Here is a 22497-nt window from a genome sequence, read left to right as displayed (position 1 = left end):
CAGGCACACCCTGTGCCCCTGTACCTGTGTTATTGACAGGCTGCACCAAGGTCCCAAACCCCAGTCTGAGTGATGGAAATGGTTCTTGGGGAGGGGAGAGGTAAGAAAGTGAAATCAGAGTGATACATAACTAAACTCAAATATCCATGGGTGTTTTTATTTTTACCTCCATTTCATCTTACTTTTATATTCATCAGGATAATGGCTTTAAATTAAGACTAGAAAATTTCGATTTCCCAATCAGAAAATAACATTTAAGAACCCAAGTCTGTTCTGAAAACCCTGAATAGGACTGCTAGATATTTCAGAAAAGTCTCAGCATGTTAGGAAGTAGAATTGAGTTTTTTTACAGCATGTGGAAAAGATGTCACTCCAGCATCTACTGAAAACACTGAAGCTTTCAAACATACATGGTATTGTTTGAAAAGTTCTTAGACCTCCATCAGAGATTGAGGACCTGATGTCCTCAACTCTCCTTGAGCTCCATGAGGGTAAAGAAAAGCCACTTCTTGCAGGATTCCTGTGACCTGCATCTTTACTTAATTTACATTTTGCTGGCCCAAAGCCCAGTGACTTTATTTAAAATCTCTCCACAGGTTTTGACTGACTTAATCAGGCTAACAGAGAGCACTCACTGGGTCTGTTAGCACAGGGGAAATGTTTCCATTCAGAAAAGCCCACAGCAATGGGACTTTCAAGGTGGAGAATTTGGAATCCTTCTGCCAAGACACAAAAGGGAAGAAGCTTCTTTGTCTCCTGCTTCTGGGAAATCTGCCACTGACCTAAAGGAGAATTGGGCACAGTGGTGACTGTTTCCTGCTGCTGTTACCTGATCATCTGCAGATGATTCCTCTGCCTTGGGTTTAATTTAATGCCTTTCCTGGACCACAGCTCAGATTTGTAGAACTGAACTGCTGGCTGGGATAAACAGGAAAAAGATCCCTTGGGAAGGAGACTTTGAAGGGTCAAATAAATGGTTGTGAGTTATGGTATTGAGGAGTTGGCATTTTAGTGTTTAGTTCTAAATACCAATGTATTTGTGTTGGGGCATTTTATTCTTCATACATATGATGAATAAAAATAATTATCTAGTTTTTTCTCCAAAATCAAGTAATGTTCTTTCCTCTCATTTTTGGCAATTAAGATCACATTTTAAAAACTGAGTAAGATAGTAAAAAACACATGCCAGACTTTCAATTAAGCAGCTTTTTGGCAGCTTCACAGCTGTGCCTACAGATTGCTGCGGCCACAGAGAGAATTACAAATAATTCAAATAGTTGTGGGGTTTTTTTTTTAATACCTTTTGTATTTCATTATCAGTTTATGATCTTGATGTTCATTTCCTGTTTCTTTTCTATGCATGGGATCTTTGCTTGTAGAGCTGACATTACAAACAGCTCCTGCTCTGTTTCTGCAGATAAGGTTCCTGGCGCTCTTTGGTGAGGGCAGAATGGACATGAATTAAGGTCAAAAAAGAGACTTCAACTGTATTTTTTCCTCTGTTTCCAAGTGTTTTGTGGGTTTTAAAATTTTTTTTGTTTGGGGTTTTTGTTTTTCTTTGTTTGTTTGTTTTGTGGTGTGATTTTTTCTCCCCTGTAAGTTTAACAGCCTTAGTACTTTGGTTGTGCTTTCTGACTGCTGTTATAGAGGCATTCCGGTAGGATAAATAATGCATTATCAACTCTATGAGCATGAATTTTATTTTGCAGTCTCTCCTTCAAAGAGACTTCAATATGTAAACTTATATGACTTTACAAGATCTTTTTTATTAAGAGAATCTAAGCAAGTATTGTAAGAAGTAACACCAAGTTGGACAGGCATCCACTGTATGGTGGTGTTTGGGAAACCATTCCTCAAAAGATTTGAAGGATTACTTAAAAAAAAATTTCAATAGCAATAATTTCTTGCAGATGATTAGCAAGTATTGATGTGAGTGATGCTGGACTAAAACCTCACTGCTATTTTAAAATAAAGCCAAACCTTGATCCCTAATCTGGAGCTAAAAAGACAAAAAAATTTGGGGGTGGTGGCATGGGGGGGAAGGTTGGGAGCTTTGTTTTGGTTTGGTTTTTTATTTTGTATTTTATGTGTGAGTTTTTTGTGGGCTAGATTTTTCCTGGTTTGGCTGTCTCAGTCAGAAGCTCCCAGTTTAGCTGGGGAGCACCAGGAACACCAGGGAAGTGGAAATGGGGGAGACAGAGGAAGGGGGGGAGGTCTGAGACTGCAGCTCACAAATCATCAAATTGCAACCTCAGGAACTGCTAAGGGAGTGATACCCACAAAGGGGTGTGTGATGTGTGTGTGTACATATACATATGTGTGTATAGGTATATTTATATGTTTCTATGTGTACATTTACATATATATATATGTTTTGCAACTGAAAATGCAGGACAATGAAGTGGAAAAACAAAAATACTTGTTCATCTTTTATAAAACCCACCACAATAGTTGTATTTTATCTGTCAGATTCACTTCTGTGAAGATATTGGACATGTAAAAAGTAGCTCAGGCTTGAAATTCACTACAGCAGTCACAGGAAAATCCTTTTAGACAGCAAAGAAAATGCTTTTGGAAAGTCTTGTGTTACCATAACATAAATAAAGGAGCACAGGAACTCATTACACTGCATCTTGTGGATACCAGCCCTGAAAAAATCCTTGGCAGTAGTATTTGTGGTGAATCCACTTTAATCCACTGCTTTCTAAAACTTGTATTATCTGGAGGGATAATTATCTGGGGTTCAGTATCAGCAGGCAGTGGTGAGAAGGAAGGGGTTACTGACCATGAAATGTGCTGCTCTCAGCATGGGTTTGGGCCTTGTTTTTGTTGTAATACCTGCACTGCTGTCTTTAGACACATGATTGAGTTTTTAAGGGATAATTTCCCTAGGAAAAGCAAGGAAGGCTGATGTCTGTGTGCATCCTACTGCAGGTAAATGTGATCTGCAGGGAGGGGAATGGTGCTCAAAAATGGCAGCAGCTCTCTAAGATGACCTTGCTGACTCAAAGCATGGCAGGATAGGCAATAACTTTGTGAATTTGTTGGGTCTCATTGCAGTAAGTATCAGGATGGGTTTGTTGCCAGGGAAATCCCAAAAAGCTTCTTTAACTGGCTGTCATTCATAAATTAAGAGCCCCTCTCTGGGGCAGGAAGAAGGTTCTGCTGACAGAAATTTTAAAGATGCAAACAAGAAGAAGTGAAAAAAGGGCAGAGCTGGGAATGAAGAATTCTTTGTGCAGTAGATGTCTCGTGGTTGACTTTGTTCGTTTGTTGTACGTTCTGACTCTGCTGAAATTGCTCCTGTTGCACTATTTCCATTTTGTGTTCTTTTGAAAAAGGCAAACAGAACCCCTGAATTTGGAACATCTGTGTGCTGGCAGGCTGGAGTTGTGATGGAACAGCACAAAGGATGTTTCCATGATGTTGTTACCTACCAGAAAACCCGAAATTAGAACAATTGTGCTGTAACTCTCTGCAAGAAGGTTCAGATGAAGAACGCAATGATGAGTTTGATGCTCGTGTAGGCAGTTGAGCTGATGATGCTGAACTCTGCTTCTGTGATGGCACAATTTGCTCACAGCCAGCTTTGTAGGAGAGCAGCCTGGAAATCTGTCCATGTGTCCTTTGAGGTGTGTTTTCCTAGAATACCTATTTTCTTTGGTGATTTATTATTACCATGGGGAAATGTATCAGTTTTGACAGAACTGCTTCTCTAATGACATTGTAATGAGCTAGGACATTTTTCTAGGTTTATTTTTGATCCTGACACTTTCCATTTGAGATTCTAATTATATACATATTTAGATACATATTTATTTTAATGTTTTTAAATAGTAAAAAATGTAACCCAAGGTGTTGTTCAAGTAAACATCTAGGGCTTAATTAACTTAACTATTGAAGAGACAGGAAAGGTGGAATTTAGGTTTTTCTGTCTTTTTTTCTGTTCATAGTTATTTCTGGAATTTTCAATTCCTCAGAACAACAACAGGACTAAAAGGCTGCATCTCTGTTCTGCACTCTGTGTCAAGATAATCTTGAGGAAGTTATGACTTTGATGGATAAATATTCCTGAGGAAAAATGAAATTCAATGTAAGCTGTTTTCATGAAACCATATATCAGACAACATTTGGAACCAATATAAAGCAGTTTCATCATAATTGTGCAGCTTTAAATGATTGAAATAAATGTTTTAAATAAAACAAGTCATTCTAGGATGAAGATTTCATATGATACAATTCAGCCTGGCATTAATTTTATACACAGTAAGAACTACTTGATCATCAGCAGTGTTTGGTCTCTGGATTTCTGTAAGCATTATAAAATCAAGGATGCTGGGCAGTGACTGAATAACAAGAATCAGTTAAGTAAAAATTTGTAGCTTCCCAAGCCATGGAATTAATCCACAAACAGGATTCTGAACACCACCACCAATTCTTGCGTGTCACCAGAACCTGCTGATGTCTGAGGAAGTTTTCCATTTGACCAGTTTTAGGATCATATTCCTAGAAAGGGCTTTGCTTTAATTATTTCAGGAATGAATTCTGAGCAGGTGAAGGAAATACTGGCTGCAATATGCAACTGGGAAATCAGAGAAAAATACTCTGGTTTTTAAGTACAGTCATTAAAGATTTGAAAGCTTTAGGTTGTGGTTGCTCTGCATGGCAGTGTAGATTTCTGGTTAGAAATCCTTGGTGCTTCCCTTCCACCAGGGGTTGCTGCTTTCACTGCTGCAGGGGTTTTTTATGCAGCAATAATTTGCAGTGGAATTGTAAAGAGAGGCTGGTCAGAAGGTGCAGCCTCCCCAAAGACTTTTGTGATGACAGAAAGCAAAAGGAATTTTGTGCCTCAGCCTCCCAACACACAAGCTGAGGTGTGAGAGCATTTTTGACTACAAAGACAAGAAAAAGAGAAAGGTATAGATAATAAAAAGGAATGGAAATGCCACAGAAAGAAACGCTCATAAAACATCTGTAAACAAAGTTAAGCTTGAAATAAGAAATTTGCCAAAATAATTAGGAATTTATTTGTTTCTATCCCTAATACTGATGAGGAACAGCACTGGGATGTGAAGGGAGGGGCTTTAGAGCGTTTGGAATTTGGAATTAAAAGAATTGAGCGTTTTAGCTCATGTCATGATATCTAACGGAATAATAAACCTGTCATATTTCCAGTGGCATTTTTTACCTTACTAACTGAAAATCTCAGTGGGGGTATGGAAGTAAGAGCTGAACTTAACCCCAAATGTCCATCTCATGCTTTGCCAGCTGTCACTGTAATGTGGCAAAAGCTCCTCACCTGGTTTGCAGTCAGGAAATCAGCCTTAGCAAAGGAATACAGCACAATATAGCAAGATGTTGTGTCAGTTCCCTGCAAGCCTAATTCTGCCTTTCATGAAAATCCAGGAGGCTGGCTTGGCTAACTTGTATCCTCAGAAGTGGGGGATGGAAAAGAATGTCTTAAAAAAGAAAGTCCCTTAAGTAGGCTTTTTAAAATATATATTTAAAGGGAAATTAGTGTCTGACTTTAAGACAGGAGCATTTCCTTTTGCCATTTTAAAGTAATTTTTAAATTGATTTGCCCATTTAAACAATGCAGGCTGACCGTGGTTATTGAGAATACTGGGATTTATCAAGACTAAATAAGACAATTTTGTCTAGAACAGATCCTATGTAAATTAGGCAGGGTGACCAGCTGAGGAAGAGTGAGCCCACAAACAAACCCTCACACAATGTGATTTAAGATGAATGCTGGGATAGAGGGGGCTGAATGGTTTTTATCTTTGTGTGCTCTGTGGGGAACATTCAGTGTGAAGTTTGGAGAGGATTTCTGTGGCTTCCATTGAAACCATTCCTGCAGGTGAATCCCTGCATCCTCCTGAGCAGTCATTCCTCAGCTATGTTCTGTGTCAGACACTCATGAGTCTCAGATGCAAAAGGCAATCATCTTGGTTGCCTAAAGCTCTGTACATGCCCTTAATATCCAATCACTAAGGAGTGAAAAAGCACTTATGCAGTGGGGTGAAATGCATTTTCCCTGGCTACAAGGTGAGAAGTTGATAAAATTCCTTTCCTGCTGTGAAATCTCCTCATTGCTTAGATTTTACTGACTCTCCTCAAGAAAATGTAATAGCTTTTAATTTACTTGGACTTTGGTTGGTACTGTAATTCAATCCATTTCAAACATGTGAGCTCAACTTACTTTTAACTAGCTTTCTTATTACATATTTGTAAGAAGATAATTAGCAATGCTCTCTACAAGTGTGTGTTACAAAGAACTCAGCACAGTGAACATGAGCTCATGATTTCTGTCTATAAAGGTTTCATCCCCACAGTGTCAACAGTGAATATTGAACAAAATGGCAGATAATGGATTTACAGGCTTTCCAGTGTTTCTTTCCAAGCCATATTGATCCTGATGATAGGTAAGATGTGCCAGGGAGATCGTGCTTGTCTTCTGTCCTGGTTGGATGTGTTCAGTTTGCTCATTTGGAGGGATTAGAATTCTGTGTTTTAGAACTGTTGGGAGATCACTTGGATCATCTTTCTCACACTGAGTTTCTTAGAAACAAAAGCTTTGCCATGTCTGGTGACACAGACTATGAAACATTAACTTCCAGCCCTGCTGCAAGTATCTGTACATATCAGAAATATGCTCTGAAATACAAACCCTTCATATTCTGAAACTCTTTGGCTCATACCCCCTGTATTTTGTCTTTATATTTCCCATCTACACCTCATGTAAAATCAATGTGACAGATGCTAGCACAGATCTGAGATTCATTAAAAAGTCATTAACTGTCCTAAAGGGATGTTTATAGATAGCAGCACTGTATATTTTGGGCTGTCAAAACAAATTGACCAAATGGCTTCTCTGTAACCACCCTGCAACTACAGCAGGCTAATGACAAAATTCCATGCCTGGCATCCCTCTAAATCTAATGCAAGAAGGAGGTTCGTGAAGTGTCTGTGGGGATAATCACATTGAGTCACAAATGAAAATTGTGATTCAGAGATCAGAGCAAATACTAATATCCCAAGGCATTTTTCATAGATTGATTTACCAGCAACATTTTTTCTATAAATAGTATTTTATATAAACAGTTATTGGACTTCCAGCTGGAGAGCTGGGAGTGGACAGGCCTGAACAGGGAGCTCCCTCAGCCACAGACATGGGGACTGACTCTGTATTTCATCAGCCCTGCCCTTAAATCCCTCTTCCACTAATTTTGTGGTTTAAAGCTCAGCTATAAAATCTAACTAACCACCCCTTGGCCAAATAAAGGTGTTGTGCTTTCTCCTGAAACCATTTCTGGAGTGTGGTCTGGCAGGAGTGGTGTAAGGAGCTTCACACTCCTGTCTGGGTGCTGGAATGCAGGTGGCCTTGAAGCACCAGGTGGATAAAGGAAATTATCCTGGCAGCACCCACTGCTTTTAAGTCACTGAACTCTCTCACTTCCAAGATTTTTAAGGGTTATTTACCAGTGCAGTTGCTTTCCTCGCTGCTCTTCATTTCTGTTCTGCTGATGCCACAGCTGCATTATTAGCTTTTGGCCATGCTAGTTTAGCTTTAAATTACATCTTGCCCTCCAGGAATTAGGAGGAGGAATTACATTCATTTAGGCAGTGCTATGTTTCAGTAAACCTACTCTTCAAAATATTATCATATGCAATGAGATTGATCCCAGGGAGTTAATATTTTAAATGCACAAGGTCACGCATGTCTTATTTCTGCTTCCAGGCTGTGTTACACCATGCAAGAGAATATAAAGGGAGATGTACAGGAATTTTTCAGGCTTTACATAATGCAGTAATTCAGACAGTGCCTCTCGCCCAGTGCTTTTCTGAACCATTACAATGGTCTGGAGAATGCATTAATAGCAAGTTTGAAAGTGTCCATGTAGCTTTGCTTTCAGCCATCTGCTTTCCCTGAAGTTCCCCAAGTTGTGTTGCTAAGATATAAAATTTACTAAGATTTTGATGATTTGCCAAAACTACTTTTTCTAAAATATTTAACTGCAATGGCAGTGAGAAAACAGCCAAACCCTTCACAATAATCTTTACTTTAGACCTGTGATGCAGAACTGTAATTACTGGGATGAGCAGTGTTTTCCAGTGTGGCCAGAGTGGATCCTCAGGGACACAGTCCACTCAGCCCAGCAGGGAACCTGGAGGAGGCAGTGGCTGGACACCTTTGTGTGTCCCAGAATATTCTGAGAACAGGTAGGACACAATTAACCCCTGCCAGTCTTTGCAGAATTTACTGCAAACTGTGGGTAATCTGTGCTGTCCTGTGTCACTCATATCTCCTTCAAACACAACTCCACAGAAATGTAAAAACCTTCTCTGTGTCTGTTTCAAACTGGAAATGGAAGCAGCCTTTGGTATACTCTTTGATGATCTGTCTGCTAAAGAAATATATTGTCAGTTTGTTCTCAGGAATCTGGCCAGCTGCCCACTCAGAGTCTTGCTTAGGTGTCAGCTGGTTGCCTTTTATTAGTAAAGACTTGTAGGTGTGGGCCCAAAATCCAGTCTAAATTCCTAAGTGGATTTATATGAAATTCTACACATTTAGATGCCAGGCACTGAGTAATTTCTCACATGTGAGCTTTCTGCTAAAATATTTACACACAATCCCTAAAAGCCCACTAGTTATATAGGATGAGTTGGTAATACATATCTGCTGCTTGTAGAACATGCATAGAATAAACAAAGCGAAGATCCATGTCTGGTGTGCTCATAGTGCTGAGCTGCTCTATATCACACTCAGAAAAGGGCTGGTCTTATAGTGCTTTGACTCAAAAAGAGTCTTCTTAAAAGGAAGAAAAAAAAGAAAAAGAAAGGGGGGCATGGCTGTTCAACCTCTGTTTGCTGATTGTAAGACACAGCACTACAGAAAGCTTGAAGTGATGTTCTGCTTAAAATGATTTCTGTTGGTTCATTGGAGGGAGTAACTGAATTCCTTCATTTCTGGACCTCAAGGAGCCTGAGGCACATAAAGGAGATGCCCATGGCCCAAAGTGCAGCTCCTGTGGCTCAAGAGGCTGTTTCTGTACCCTGTGAATGTGGGCACACCATTTAGGAGCTGCTGTATAATTTCTGGAATTTTGTTTTTCTGTTTCCTCTGAACACTCTCAAGGTCAGTAATAAATGTAACTTGGAAGTTCTTGGGAAAAGTATGCATTTTTTGACTTTGAAACTTTGACTTGTAAATGCATTTCTTTCAAAGAAAGATTTTAAGTAATTCCACTTGTGTGTTTCATTAGTGTATGATACATTTTAATGTGAATATCACTGAATGAGAATTTCTGTCCACATCTTTATTTAGTAAAACTGTATTCTGCTAAGGAAAACTTGAACTTACACTCAAGCTAAACAAGGTCTGTCTGTATTCAGAGCTTGTGTGAGCTGAATTTTTGCAGTAGGCTTTGCCAGTGCAGGACTGTAACCCTGAGAATGTCAGGCAAGTGCTTACCATGGAGGTGGATCAGGATACATGATGTTCACCTGAGAAAGTACATCCAGGTAGGAGTCAAAAGCACAGGCTGGGGGGAACTCCTCGCTGCAGGTGGATCTCAGCTCTGCAGAGGAGCCGCCGTGGGAGAAACCATCTGGAGCTGCAAAACAAGAATTTATATTGGCTGCTCTTCCCCTCTGTGCTGGATCCTCTGTCACTCATTTATAACACCACCACAAGTCAGAAAACAAACCCTTTCTGAGGCAAAGGAGTTGTGGGTATTTTGGAACAATCACTTTTCATGGGATGTTCTTATTTCTTTAGGAGTAAATGAAGCCCATCTGTAGATGAACTGTGGTGTTCCAGGCTTGGCACAGGGCCTGTGCCTTTAGTGCTGTTCTGCCACGCAGCTGGAAGTTCCAAAGACTTTCTTGGGCCTCAAAGGCCAAAAAGGAGTGTGGGTTCTACCATGTGCAACTTCAGATGTTTGGGGGGTAGCTGAAATTCCAGCAGTTGCATCCGTGGGAAGTTTGTCCATTCTGGGAGGGGTGTAAAAGGAGGGGCAGGGGTTTAATTGCTGAGAAAATGTTGCTCTCAACAAGCACCAACAAAAATGGGGAAAGGTGGAAAGTAGCACAGAAAAATCCTCCTGCTGCCTGCTTCAGGGATTTCTTAATGCTTCCATGCAAGTGCTTCCCAGCTCCACAAATACTGAGAGTTTAGTGCTATTTTCTGTGTTGGAGGATAATTAGTGTATGTGTGTGTCCATGTAACATAGTGTGGCACAGTTTAGTTTAGGATTATTCTTTTGAATATCTCCCCAAATATGCTTTTCTTTTCCATTTCTCTAGAATTGTTATATCTAACAAGGAGTTTGAAAATTTTCCTTTCTGTTTTTACCTGGCTCTAGGCTTTTTCAAGGAGATTAAATTATCAGAGTAGTAGATTTAAGCACAGTGATTAAGCTTAATGGTCATTATTTTATCATGCCAAAATATTGGGTCAAACAGTAACTCCAGTTTGGGTTTAACTATTTAATCCTCAATGTAGCTGCTGAAAATTAGGAAAATTGATATTACTGTAATAGTAGACATTAGTTTTCTGGATTTTGTTTTTATTTTTCCTCTGTAGGTTGCCACGGGAGTTTGCATTTCAATTCTTTTGGACTCTAAATTTTATTCCCAACATATAGACATTATTAGCTTATCTAAATATTTCTGGAAAAGCCAAAAAGAAATTATTCCTTGCTCTAAGGGGACAAACTGATCCTAGGAGATTTGTTTAGTTTAGACATAAAAATTCCTGGTCCAAATAATTAAATGAAGTTCAATTTACTTCAATGAATACTTAATTTACCTCAGTGAAAACATGATTTAAGCCAACGCATTTTTATGTGGCTCACTATTATTGGCTTTACTATATAAATAAAAAAACCCTCAATGATATGCACAGAACTGCACTCATTAGAAGCTGCAGGTAGAGGAGCTTGCTCACAGTGGATGTGGCTGTTGATGCTCCACCATTTATCACTGGAATTTTTACTGTCTGAAGAATTACACAGTAACTTTTAAAACTGTTTTTTCCCTTAAACAGAAATAATCTTCTGTCATTTCCTTGAAAAAGCAAAGCCCAAAAGGGCTCAAAAGACTACTCTAAAAATATATTGATATTATTTGATATTCCCCTTGATGTCCCTTAATATTCCCAAATTATCTTTAAGGTTTTTTGTTATGTGTTAGTTTTGTTTCATGGGTTTTATTTTGGTTAGGAGGTAGGAATTGGCACTTTTTTGAGTCTCTAACGATGATGGCTGTGGTTACACGGATGTCATCAATGACACTGTTAATGATGGCGACAATTTAATGATCTTTGGGTGCCCTGTTGTTCTGTTTCCAGGCAGATATTCACTTTTGCCCTCAGACAAACAGCATTTGCCCAGTGATTGTTGTAGGCTGGCGCACTTGGCTGAAATGAGAACAGCTCTGCCTTTCCAAGAAATAGAAATTACAGCAAATGCTGCACCGAGGCTGTAGGGGGATGTGAAAATGCAACAGAGAATAAATCTCATCCCATACCGAGGGAAATGAGCTGCTCAGGAGGTGCTGTCAGCACTGGCCGAGTTCTGCTAACCACGATCTATGTGGAACCCAGCGCAGAGCTGCCATTACCCCGCCAAGCTGCCGTGACCGATCCCATGATTCGATGTCATTTCCCAGCCCTGCCCGCGGCCGGCTGTGCTCGCTGCGCTCGCTCCCGGTCAGGCTCCCTTACCGTCCGCAGCGGCCCTGCCCGGGCGCGGCCGGCCGGCCCTGCTGTCCCTGCGCAGGCTGCCCACCACGATGGTGGCGGAGGACAGGAGCAGCACCAGCCCGATGACCACCCCTGCCACCAGCAGCGGGGACACCAGCAGGCTGCTGTCACCGCCGTGCTCCCCGCGGCTCGGGAAGGCGCTGGAACCGCTGCTCTGGTTCGAGGCAATTGCTGTGCAAAAGAATGAGAGAGAGAGAGCGAGAGAGGAGAAATGTGTCACTTGTCACAGGGGTCCACAGAGCCTCACACACAGCCACTGCACCGAGCCCTGCTCTTGGGGAAATCCCGGCCATTCCCTGATTCCTGGGGCTGCCAGGAGCTGACTCCAGGGGGACACGGGCAGTAGCTGCCCGGTTTATCGGGAGTATCCAGCTGGAGCCAGTGCTGCATGATCCGTAATTCCAATGGCTTCTTCTTGCCAAGATTCCTTGTGCCATGGACTGACCGATGCTGAAAGAACTGAAGTGCACAAGGAGCAAAGTGGAAATTCCAAAAGGTGAGCTGCAAGAGGAACAGAGGAATTGCCTGTTGTCAGGGGTATAAGAAGGCTCCAGGGTTTTGCAGAGAAAATTTTGGGCAAGAATGAGCCACAGGAGCCTGCTTTTGTGGCACACAACTTGCTTTGGTTTGTGAGAGGAATCAGCATCCCAATGAACTGATCTGTAGTGCGGGAAGAGACTCATCCAGAGTGGGATTGTTTGGTTGCAAATGCTTTACTCTGGTTAAAAAAAATCTTTAAATGTATTATTCGTGTTCAATAATAAATCTTCTTAAAGGAGAATAACTCCAGTAATTTATTGCCAAGTCAAACATGCTTTTGAGACAAGCCACAGAGACAGTATCAAAGATTAAACAATAGCATTCCCTTAGAGAAACAACTGATAGCATGATTATACATGGGAATTAATCATCAGGGGATGTATTTATGGGGGATTGCATTACTAATGAGGGGAAGGTAAATAGAAGAAATTATGGGGAAAATTATTCAGGATTTTAGCAGATAGAATCCCCCTCTCACCTCCTAAAAAAGAAAAAACCTCCCATTAGCTACTCAGCATCAGTTAACCAAAATTCTATTGATGCAGAAAAATTGCTGGAGATGCTAGCTACCAAGCTTGGCTGTTGAATCTGGCCTGGATGTATTTTTTTATCTGGCTTTGTGCCAGTTGAACAGATACAGAATTTATTTCCTGATGAAATCAGGGATAACAAAATTTTCTCTTTTGAGTATTCTGTGGAGTGAGTATGTGTTTGAGGAAGTGCAGTGCTGTTTACAAGGATAGATGTTATCAGAGAGTTCTCAGTAAGGTTTGCTCTTTTCCTTTGGGAGACACCTCTTGATGTTTTACAGCCACAATAAGTTTAGAAAGAAGACAATGGCTCCAAGCCGATGTATGCTATCATCAGCTGATGCTTGAGACTGAGAGAACCAACTAGAAACATACACATGACACCAGGGGAATTAGCAGGTAGAGGAGTATTGTTAATTTTCTGGAAGCACTTGACTGTTAGCTGAGGATCTTCATAGGATCTGGCATTTAGGACAGACATCAAAGAAATGTGCTGAGCTTTCACCAAGTATCTTGTGCCAAAAACCAAGACTGAATTTTCTGAGAATTGATCTGATGCTGTAGTGTTAAATCAAAGGTTATGGACAAATGTCCTACTTAATACTCAGTGCAAAGAAGTTTTGGGTATGGGATATGTTTCAGGGATAAGGCCTTGTGCTAGAACTCAAATTCCAAAACTTTGCAAAATTGGAATTGTGTTTCTCATTTGTACATTTTTTTTTTAGCTATCTCTGTTGGTAAGGTGTCCAACACCCTCACTGGCTTTCTATGGCCTTGTTTTTTTCAGATTTTTTCAAATTCTGCCTTTGAGAGATGCAAATATCACAGCAGTGGCAGTTTAAATCCTGGCTGCAGGATTAACACCTGAACTGGAAGTAGTGGCAGGTAATTTATTCGTAATTTTGGCTGACGTTATAGGTAAAACAAGAATCAACTTCATTGTCAGCATGATGAGAACGTGAGCCTGGGGTGTGAGGTTGCCCCACACACTGTCAGGCTTGCACTCGTCAATTTAATGTCAAAACGCAATGATATGGAATTGGTGGTAACTGCTGTCAGGTGGGGAGGAAGGAGGCTGCAGTGAGTGCTTTCAGATCTTTAAAAACTTGGGACAAATTTGGAATGATCCTTTAAACAGGAAGGGCCTGGCTAAGGAGATTTATCTTTTATTTTTTCCAGTTGTGGAAGCCATCTGGAATATCTACACTCTGACTGTTTGGGAGATTCCTGTGGTGCCACCCAGTGTGAGCACTTATATTGGGACCTGTTTCGCTTTATAGAAGTTTACAGCTTCAAACCACTTCAGACAGACAATACTCTCTTCCACTAGTATTGAGGTGGTGTGGTTTAGTTCAAGACACCCCATTTATCCACCACATTCTCAGGGCTTCCTTGGCTGTCCCAAGTCCTGTATGTTTTATCTATTGTTTCTCACCAGTATGAATCTTTCTGGGTTTTTTTTTATGCTTTTAATCTAACTGAACCCAGTCCCTCATATTAGACAAGTTATAGTGCAACATTGCTTTTATTAGAAGAAATGAATGAGTCCCCTTAGCCCAGCTCCTGACACAAAATGTACTTAATAAACTTCTCCTGTGGCACCTTTTTCAGTTTGACACTGTGAGTCTGATCCTCCGGACTTTACTACTGTGACAAACAACAGCAGAATGAAATGCTGCATTGATATAAATTCTTTGGGTCTGAATTTTGGGGGCGTGAAAAGAGATATTTATATTACTTTTGGCCAAAAAACACATTGTAATTTTTCTTCTCTTATCCAAAACCATCTTCTTTTGATAAACTGTGCATTTCTCCATGTATAAATGCTATGGTTTTCCTTCAGAATAGAAGTTCTGCAAATATATGTGAAGCCCATAAATACAACATCACTAACAGAGTGCTAATACTTTTGTTTTGAGGTAAATTGTATCTGTTCTCATGAAACTGTAAATTATAAACAATATATACATAAATATGAATATTTTATATCCAATCCTCTAAGTATGAATTATGTTGGATGTACACACCATGGCTTTTATCCATGACAGGAGCTGTGTACTACTGTACACAACTGGCACAGGGCTGGCAGAACACTGACTTTAGAGTGTGCACCAGTGCAGAATTCCTGGACTGTCCAGTATCAGACAATAAATTAGCATTTTCAAAAATCCCGTAAATATCACAATATATTACTTTACTCAGTGCTCCTGCATCTCAACAAACCAATTGGAAAGTAACTGAAGGAGCTGTAGAACAGCCTGACTTTTTGGGTGCATATTGTTCTTTCTCAGTCCTGCTAACCTGTCTTTGAAGGGACAGTGAGCCCTCTCTAACTTGGCCATAAGTAATGGGGAAGTTTTAGCTGGGTCAGATCTTGGCAGGGTGAAATGTGCAGATGTGTCCCGGGGGCTTGGCTCGCCCAACATGCAGCCCTTTATTAGGAGTGGCTTCTCCCTTCCTCAGTGCCTTTCACCTGCTTGTACCTCAGAGGAGAGAGAAGGGAAGCACTTCCACACAAATGAGTCTCTTCTCTACACACTTAGTTGAGTTTGGTGGTGGTGTCTTGTTCTGTTTCCTTTTGTCCTGAAGGCACATTGTTGCCCTGATTATCAAGAGTTTTCTAAAGCCTTCTGAGTTTACATTCTTGTAGAGAACTTTCCCACACAACTTTCTGTAAACAACCTATTGTTTTGCATTCTTTCATAGAGGCGGAGAAATTTGATGTACAGGTAGTTTGTCCAGTGTCCTTGGAGAGGTGGCACGTTCACCCTCCAATCCACTGGCACCTTTTGAGAACTATAAAAGATTGGAGTCAGAGAAAATTAATTAGTCTCTTCATTGTGACCAAAGCTGTGGTGCGTCGTTTTTCCTTGTGTCATCTGGTGACAGCACATCAGCTCTAGTGAGGATGCAATGGGCTTTGAGATGATTTTAGAGCTGGATCCTGCTAAGATAACCAAATCTCTTCCCCTGGTTTCCAATGTATCATCTTAATAAAGATGATAATTCATGTTATGACTGATGGAGAGGATGAGACATGGAGTGGTTTTGTTTCCCAGGCTGAAAAGTGCATTATCAGCTCCTGAAGGAGTGCTGATGTGTTGTTCTGGAAAGATTTTGTGTCTAGAATCATCCATCTCTTCATCCCTGCCAGCCTGGGATTCTCCTTCCTGAGGGTAGGGTGGGCTTGGTGCTTACTTGCTGAACTAGAGCTGAAGCACATGGACAGAACAGGAGTATTCCTTGTACCCCCTGGTCAGTTAAACTGTTTGGGATGGTGATCCAGCACCTCCCAGCACCCTTAAATGCACTGCACTGACACAGGTTACAGGGCTGGGAAGGAGCAGTGGGAAGGTCAGTTCAGGATTGTGCATAGCACCCTCTGTAATCCTTTGGTCTTCAAATGATTGCAGCAAAGCATCTCAAACACCAAATCAACTTAAAGCACGTTTCTGATATCCTTCCTTTCTCAGTCCCTTGGATTATGCAGTCTCTTTATCCAGGGAAGGTGAATGACAGATGTCAGGAAGGAGCTGAGAGCAGATAAACTAAATCAGTGCAATGATCCATGATTTTGTTGATTCTGCCTTTATGAACAGTTCCTGTTTGAAGATGGTTTAGTTTGGCCAAGACTGACCAGCTGGACCCTGCCCTTGCTGCTGCCCTGGGAAATAAATCTCTGGAAATCAGCAGAAATTGCACTGCTTGTTTCTGTGGCACAGGAAAGGAGTAAGAGAGGTGTAGAACAACAACAACAACAAAAAAACTTAGGAAAGGGTTTGGATCCCAGGAGCATCCCTGCAGGCAGGGGGAGAGGGATGTTACTCAGGCATTGAATCCAAGGGCCCACAGGAGCTGAACCTTAAATTAACTAAAAAGAAATGTCTCTGTTGGATACAGAGCTATTCCACTGGATCCTGAGGAAGGCTGAAACTTCACTTAAGCTTGATAAATGCCAGGGTGTCATCTGCTTATGGGACTAAAAGAATGCATGAGGATGCTCAGAACAGGGCAGGCTATTTGTCCTTTTGTATTTATCTTATTCTCTTATAGAAAAGTTGAGAAATGAGTGGATGACCAGAACTGTCTGGGAAATGCCCTCTCTATAAAGCAGTTTTACACCAGCCAGACAAATAGTATGGGAAAAGGAATTTTCAGTTCAGGAGGCCCAGGAGCATGTTTGGTTCTCTCAAACACAGTTCTGTTCTTCAGGCTTTTCTGCTTTCCACACAGAAAATTAAACTGACTCTTAAGCTACAATGGATGTTCAATAACAACTCTATAGGGAGTGCTTCAAACTTTTACCTCTTATCTTCTTATCTGCTGGAACTGACACTTAGCAGTTATTTGACAAAGTCAATGAATAAATAATTTTTTCCTGTCAGTTGCTGCACCAATGATACTTTAACAGTTTCCAAAGCAGATGATATTCATTATCATTTCTAAATTTGAGGTAAATCTTCCTATACAAATGGTTAGCTAATCTTGCCTGTTCATTGCTGCTTTGGGAGATACCTCAGCATAATCCAAGCCCCCACAAATGCCATTAACCAGGCAGCACCTGTGAATTCACACTCAGTTTCTCTGCTGCTCTCTGCAGATCAAGAGTATTTGAACTTTTTTTACTGCATATATACCTTCTAATCAGAATTAAAACTTTTCACTGATTAATAGTAAAAAATTAAAACCTTATTCAGACCTGAGACTGTGCTAGGGATGGCTCAGTTTTATCTGAATGTGGGACATCCTTCCAGGAACAAAAGCTACATGACCTTGAGGAGCTCCTCCAAGGCAGACAGGGTGGCCTCTCCCCTGAAACAGCAAACTCTGCTTTTCATCCTGTCTTATGCCTATCAGATAACGACTTTCTCTCTTCTTGCATTGACATCCTTATTATAGAGCCAGAATGAGGAAGATTGGATCACCAGCAGCCTGCAAATTGAGAATGTCAGAAGCAAAGAGAATGTGGCTGCAGAAGGGCTCAGGAGATAAATCTTTTCAGCTGCTGTGGCTTTAGGGTATTATGTTGATGTCACAGCAGCTTGTATAGGTGCTGTTTCAAATTAACAGGAAAAATCTTCCAATTTTCAGATCCATGGTCTCTTTTATCAACATGATAAATACCACTGCAGGGAAACAAATCACTCTGCAAATATAACAGCCCATTTTCTGATGGACAAGGAATATTTTCCCCTATTTTCTCATATTCAAACAACTTGGAACTAATACAGTTTTATAAGCAGGACCCAAAGCTATTACTTTTCTCAGAAACTCTGTACTGGGGCTTCGAAATAGGTATGATGAGAATTCTTTTTTATCCATTAAAGTAAAGTTACCTTCATAAGCTCAGATCCAGCCTAGCTTGGTAGTGACTTGAATAGGGCAAACCCTGTAATTTTTGATTTTTCTTATTGTGGGAAACTCCAGGTTTTTTTTTGGCACACACAAAAAGTTTTCTCATATAAAACTTTGGAAAAATGTTGCAATATAGTAATATTTTTTAAGGTTTGAAAAAATATAATGGGCAAATTATTTTATATTTTACCTTATCAGTCTGCTTGAACTGTGATCTGGATGTCTCATGTCTTGTCTTTAGGAGGCTGAGCTCTGTCTGAACTGTATTCAATATAACCTAAAGAGGGCAGGTAGCAGCTCATGAGACATGGAGCCCAGGTAGTAAACATAATCTATATTGGGGCAACAAAAAACCAACCCCAAACCAAAAATCCAAACCCTTCCACAGAGAAGTTCCTTTCTTTACAAACCTTTCTCTCAACCTCCACAGAGAAAATGGGAAGGAATGATGAAATTCTTGCCAGCTTAAACAGTCATAACTGGCGAGCACCTGACTTGTGCACTATATGCACTTATGAATCTCCAAATCAGTTATCCACTTCTGATCACTATTAGACTGGCTCACATCTATGACTGTTTAAATGATGGAGTTTTGTATTTTCCTGGTGTTTCAATGAATTGTTCCACTGGCTCTATTAGTCATCTTTAGCAATCCTTACCCTGCTCACAGGGTTCAAAGCTCTATAATGAAGATCCATCTGCAACTAAATGTTGAGGCTAAACTGAGCTTCAGGAACCAGATCCACCTTCTGTACATAACCCCAGCACTCCTCCTACAGTGCTTGTGTCCTTGTGCTGTTTCTTATTTAGGGCTTTTCTTATCAAAATTAATCCAGTTTCTTTTTCCAGCTTCCTTGCCAGTCTACAGTAGGAGTAATCTACTGAAAAAGCACATAGAGGAATGACTGATTTTTACTGCTTAGAAAATAATGATGACTGAAATACTGATCCAGGGAGTTGTGTAAGGAAGAGGGTGCTGAGATAGAAACCTGTTAACAAACACTGGGATCCCAGGATCTTCCTTTAGGAGGTGGTATCACATGTGATCTATCTTGGCCTTTCTTTCAAGGTGACATGAATTTTTAAAAATAATTAAAATGGTTTGCAGTGGTGTTCTGCACTCCCACATGAGTTATGGTGATGGTGTTGCAGAGTACATAAAGCCTCTAGTGTGATTTACATCATCATTTGTATCTGTGAAAGCTCCAGCAGTATCTGCCTGCATAAATCAAGGGGTTTTCTCATACCATTAAGAAATTATTTAATTCCTTCAGAATTCATCTGAACAGGACTAGGATGTGTGCTTAGACAGATGCAGGGATGTCAATAGTGCAAGTCAGATATTGATTCTGGAGACAATTTCAGTCACCTGGGTTCTTTGTTGCTAAAGGAGCCACTGAAATACAAGGACACAGAGATCTGTGGAAATGAAACACTCAAACATTACTGTTCAGAAGCCTGGGGGGAAATCCCTGTTGCTACTGTAGAACACCCATTTGGTGCAAGGATTGGTCACTGGGAGTGCAGGACTGGCCACATGGCCCAGGAGCATTCCCTGATGTCTGCAGTGTCTGGGGTGTTCGATGCACACCCTCCAACATGCCCTGTGTGTGTCCAGCAGGGCTGAGCCAGGCTGGCAGAGCAGAGGAGACTCACCCTGAGGGGCTGGCAAAGCTGGCAGGGAAAGCTGACAGGCTGTGGGGTGTCTCCTGGGGCAGCAGAACGTTCTGCTGCCTTGCACACAGAGCTCCTGTTACAGGCTCCACACAGTTCCTTCCTCTAAATAATGTAATGATGGTTGCTTTTCATTTGAGGTTGGCAGGGGAACTCCAGGGGAACTCCAGGGGAACTCCAGCCAAACCAACCAAAAACTCCCCTTAAGCCAAGTGTAGCCTTTAGGAAAGGACATTTATTCACCTCCAATAGAAATTGTAGTGTGTATATGTGAATATTTAGAATAGGAAACGCAGTTCCCACTTCAAGGCCTGTTTCAGCAGGGAGTTACCACAAACATCTGCATCAGCTCCAGCAGCTCCGTGTGTGCTGGGAGTCAGAAGGGCTCTGAGCTGTCCCCAGAGAGAAGGCAAGCAGAGAAAGACTGAGATTTACAGATCCCTGAGAATCAGCTGTGCTTGCTGCACTGTTCCCTCTCCAGGCAGCTGACAGTCCATGCTGTAGGTATTACAAACTGTTCTTAAAGGGAAGCTGTTTATTGTTCTCAAAGATGATTTAAACAAGGGAATATTTCTAAAGGAACAGGAAGTGCAGTGTGCATTGTTCTACATTGCCATCCAGTCAGACTGAGAGTCATAACTGAGGGATGCAGAGTCAGGCTGGAGCAAGAACTTGGGCTTTTTCTGTGAGAACACTGTTCTGGAGATTATACTAAATTTAAATAATTATATATGATTGGAAAGTTGATTAAATTTCGAATCCAAAGGATTTATAAATCCTTTTGTAATCAATGGTGCTGCACATAGATGAGAACCCTTGTGATGTCCTCAGAGCACCCTGGAAAATGCCTTAACCTGGAACACTGGCTGGGTTTTGTGGCCTTTTGAACAAAAGGCACCAGAAAATGGTTCAGTCCCAGAAAATTAGTGTGCCCAGCAGGAGTGCTTCTAATAAAACTGTCTAAATAAAAGCTCTTGTAGGGATACTGCCTGGAAGTGTCCAGGTATACCATCCAGCTCCTACCTTCTTGAAGTTCAGTCTGTGTTAAAGGTCACTAACTATTGCTGCTTTCTATTAATATTCCCAGTGGAAATGTGTCTGTTAAATTGTTCCCATTTACCCACTGGAAAAAAAAAATAGAGAATTTTTGAACAAAGCTCTGGGATTTTTGGTTGAGAAACTGGTATCTAGGCTGATGTTCTATCCCCTTTCAAGTGCATGGATAGACACGTGGAGAAAGAAACAACTTTGTAATAGAAAAGAAAATAATTTCTGTCCCTGTTGTCCTGATCCCACATGATCACAAAGGGATTTTAATCCACATGCTTGCTAACAGCAAGGGCTTTTACATTGTGGATTGCCAAATCTGAAAAAAATAGAACCCTTTCTTCAGTTTCCTCTCACCTGCCTTAATTACTCATTTTAACTCCATGCTGCAGATCAGGGTTACCTTGTTAGGTGCTTAATGAGGCTGAGAGGACCCACATGGTGTGGCCAGTTAAGTAGTTCTATCCAAATTACCTAAATATTCTTCTTCCCTACCTGAAGGCAATCTTGCATTACAGGAGAATCAGAATGTCCTTCAGTATGAGGGCAATCCAAAGAGTTTGCATCAGGAGATTGATAAACCCCATCTCAAAGAGATTGATAAACTCAAGATTTGTAAATTGTATTCTCCAGCTCTTAGGGGCACTCAGAGTTGCTGGGCACACTGCTCTTCAGTTCTGGTGGGAATGGATGAACCTCTTCAGTTTCTGTGCATGAACAATCAGATTAAGAGACATTCAGTTTAAAAACAAGCTGAAATTTTCTATTCTTTGCATTAGTAGACAAAGAGTTTTTTGTGAAGAAACCGACAGCATGAAAATAGCTCCTGTAGAAACACAGGTGTGTGAGCTGCAGAAAAGTGAGTGCTGTTCTGGAAAAGGCTTGTTCATGGAAGTGATGGAGCACTGAAAGGAATAAAAGGGGGAAAATGGTGCCCCAGGGTTACTAGAGCACTATCAAAGGCATGCACAGCACATGGGATATGTGCTCTGAGCTGGACATGCTGCAGGATAACCTTACAGGAAAAGGCTGGGGGAAAAGCCTGTCCAGCAGGGGAGTCCCAGGCTCTGAACAGCAGCAAGGACCTGGCCCTGTGCAAAGGTGCTGTGGCTCCTGGAGGGGACCAAGAACAGGTCCCCAAGCAGGAATTCACTTTAGCCCAGCCATCTCACAGCTCTCCTGAGCAGAGGCTGGTGGGAATGGCTGAAACCCGAGGCCTCCAGCAGGTGACCAGTGAGGGAGGGGTGGCTGAATGGGAGAGCCAAGGAATGCCAAGACATTGTGGGAACCTTGAACCTCAGTGCCTAAAGCACGAGCAGTGCAATGACAGCTTGCTGAGGCTGCAACAAACATCAGTCTAGAAAAGGTGGCTGCTTTCTCTTCAGAGCTCTTGTGCTTTAATGTCAGCAGGGACTCCTTTGGGCATTGTAATTGGGAAGTGAAATAGTAAAGCAGCTGAGATGAGCCTCATAAATTATTAAGAAGTTGACAGTCAGTGTGGATCTGCTGTGGGGAAGGTGTGAATTTAGGATGACCTGTTGCCTCAAAGCAATGTTTAAATCTGTGTTACCTCTGAGAAGTAGC

At 41.2% G+C, this 22497-nt stretch overlaps 1 protein-coding gene across 2 annotated transcripts in view; it reads right to left on the bottom strand.

Annotated features, from left to right (window-relative positions):
• Nucleotides 1-22497, bottom strand: part of BEAN1 (brain expressed associated with NEDD4 1) — a 55463-nt gene that overhangs the window by 4342 nt on the left and 28624 nt on the right. Inside the window, exons 1-4 of one of the 2 annotated variants that reach the window (XR_008438885.1) lie at nt 21409-21614; nt 18383-18469; nt 11729-11938; nt 9476-9617 (exon numbers count right to left, since the gene is read on the bottom strand). Coding sequence is in view for 1 of the 2 variants with exons in the window: in XM_053987735.1 (XP_053843710.1) it covers nt 9476-9617; nt 11729-11938 (352 nt within the window). In the remaining variant the exon portion in view is untranslated. Of the gene's footprint in view, nt 1-9475; nt 9618-11728; nt 11939-18382; nt 18470-21408; nt 21615-22497 lie in introns of those variants that run through there. The other variant, XM_053987735.1, reaches the window with a different exon arrangement.

The sequence above is a fragment of the Vidua macroura genome, chromosome 11 (assembly GCF_024509145.1).
Source record: "Vidua macroura isolate BioBank_ID:100142 chromosome 11, ASM2450914v1, whole genome shotgun sequence".
In the NCBI taxonomy this organism is placed as follows: Eukaryota; Metazoa; Chordata; class Aves; order Passeriformes; family Viduidae; genus Vidua; species Vidua macroura.
Note: the sequence above shows the minus strand (reverse complement) of the source record. Positions and strands in the feature narration are given on the sequence as shown.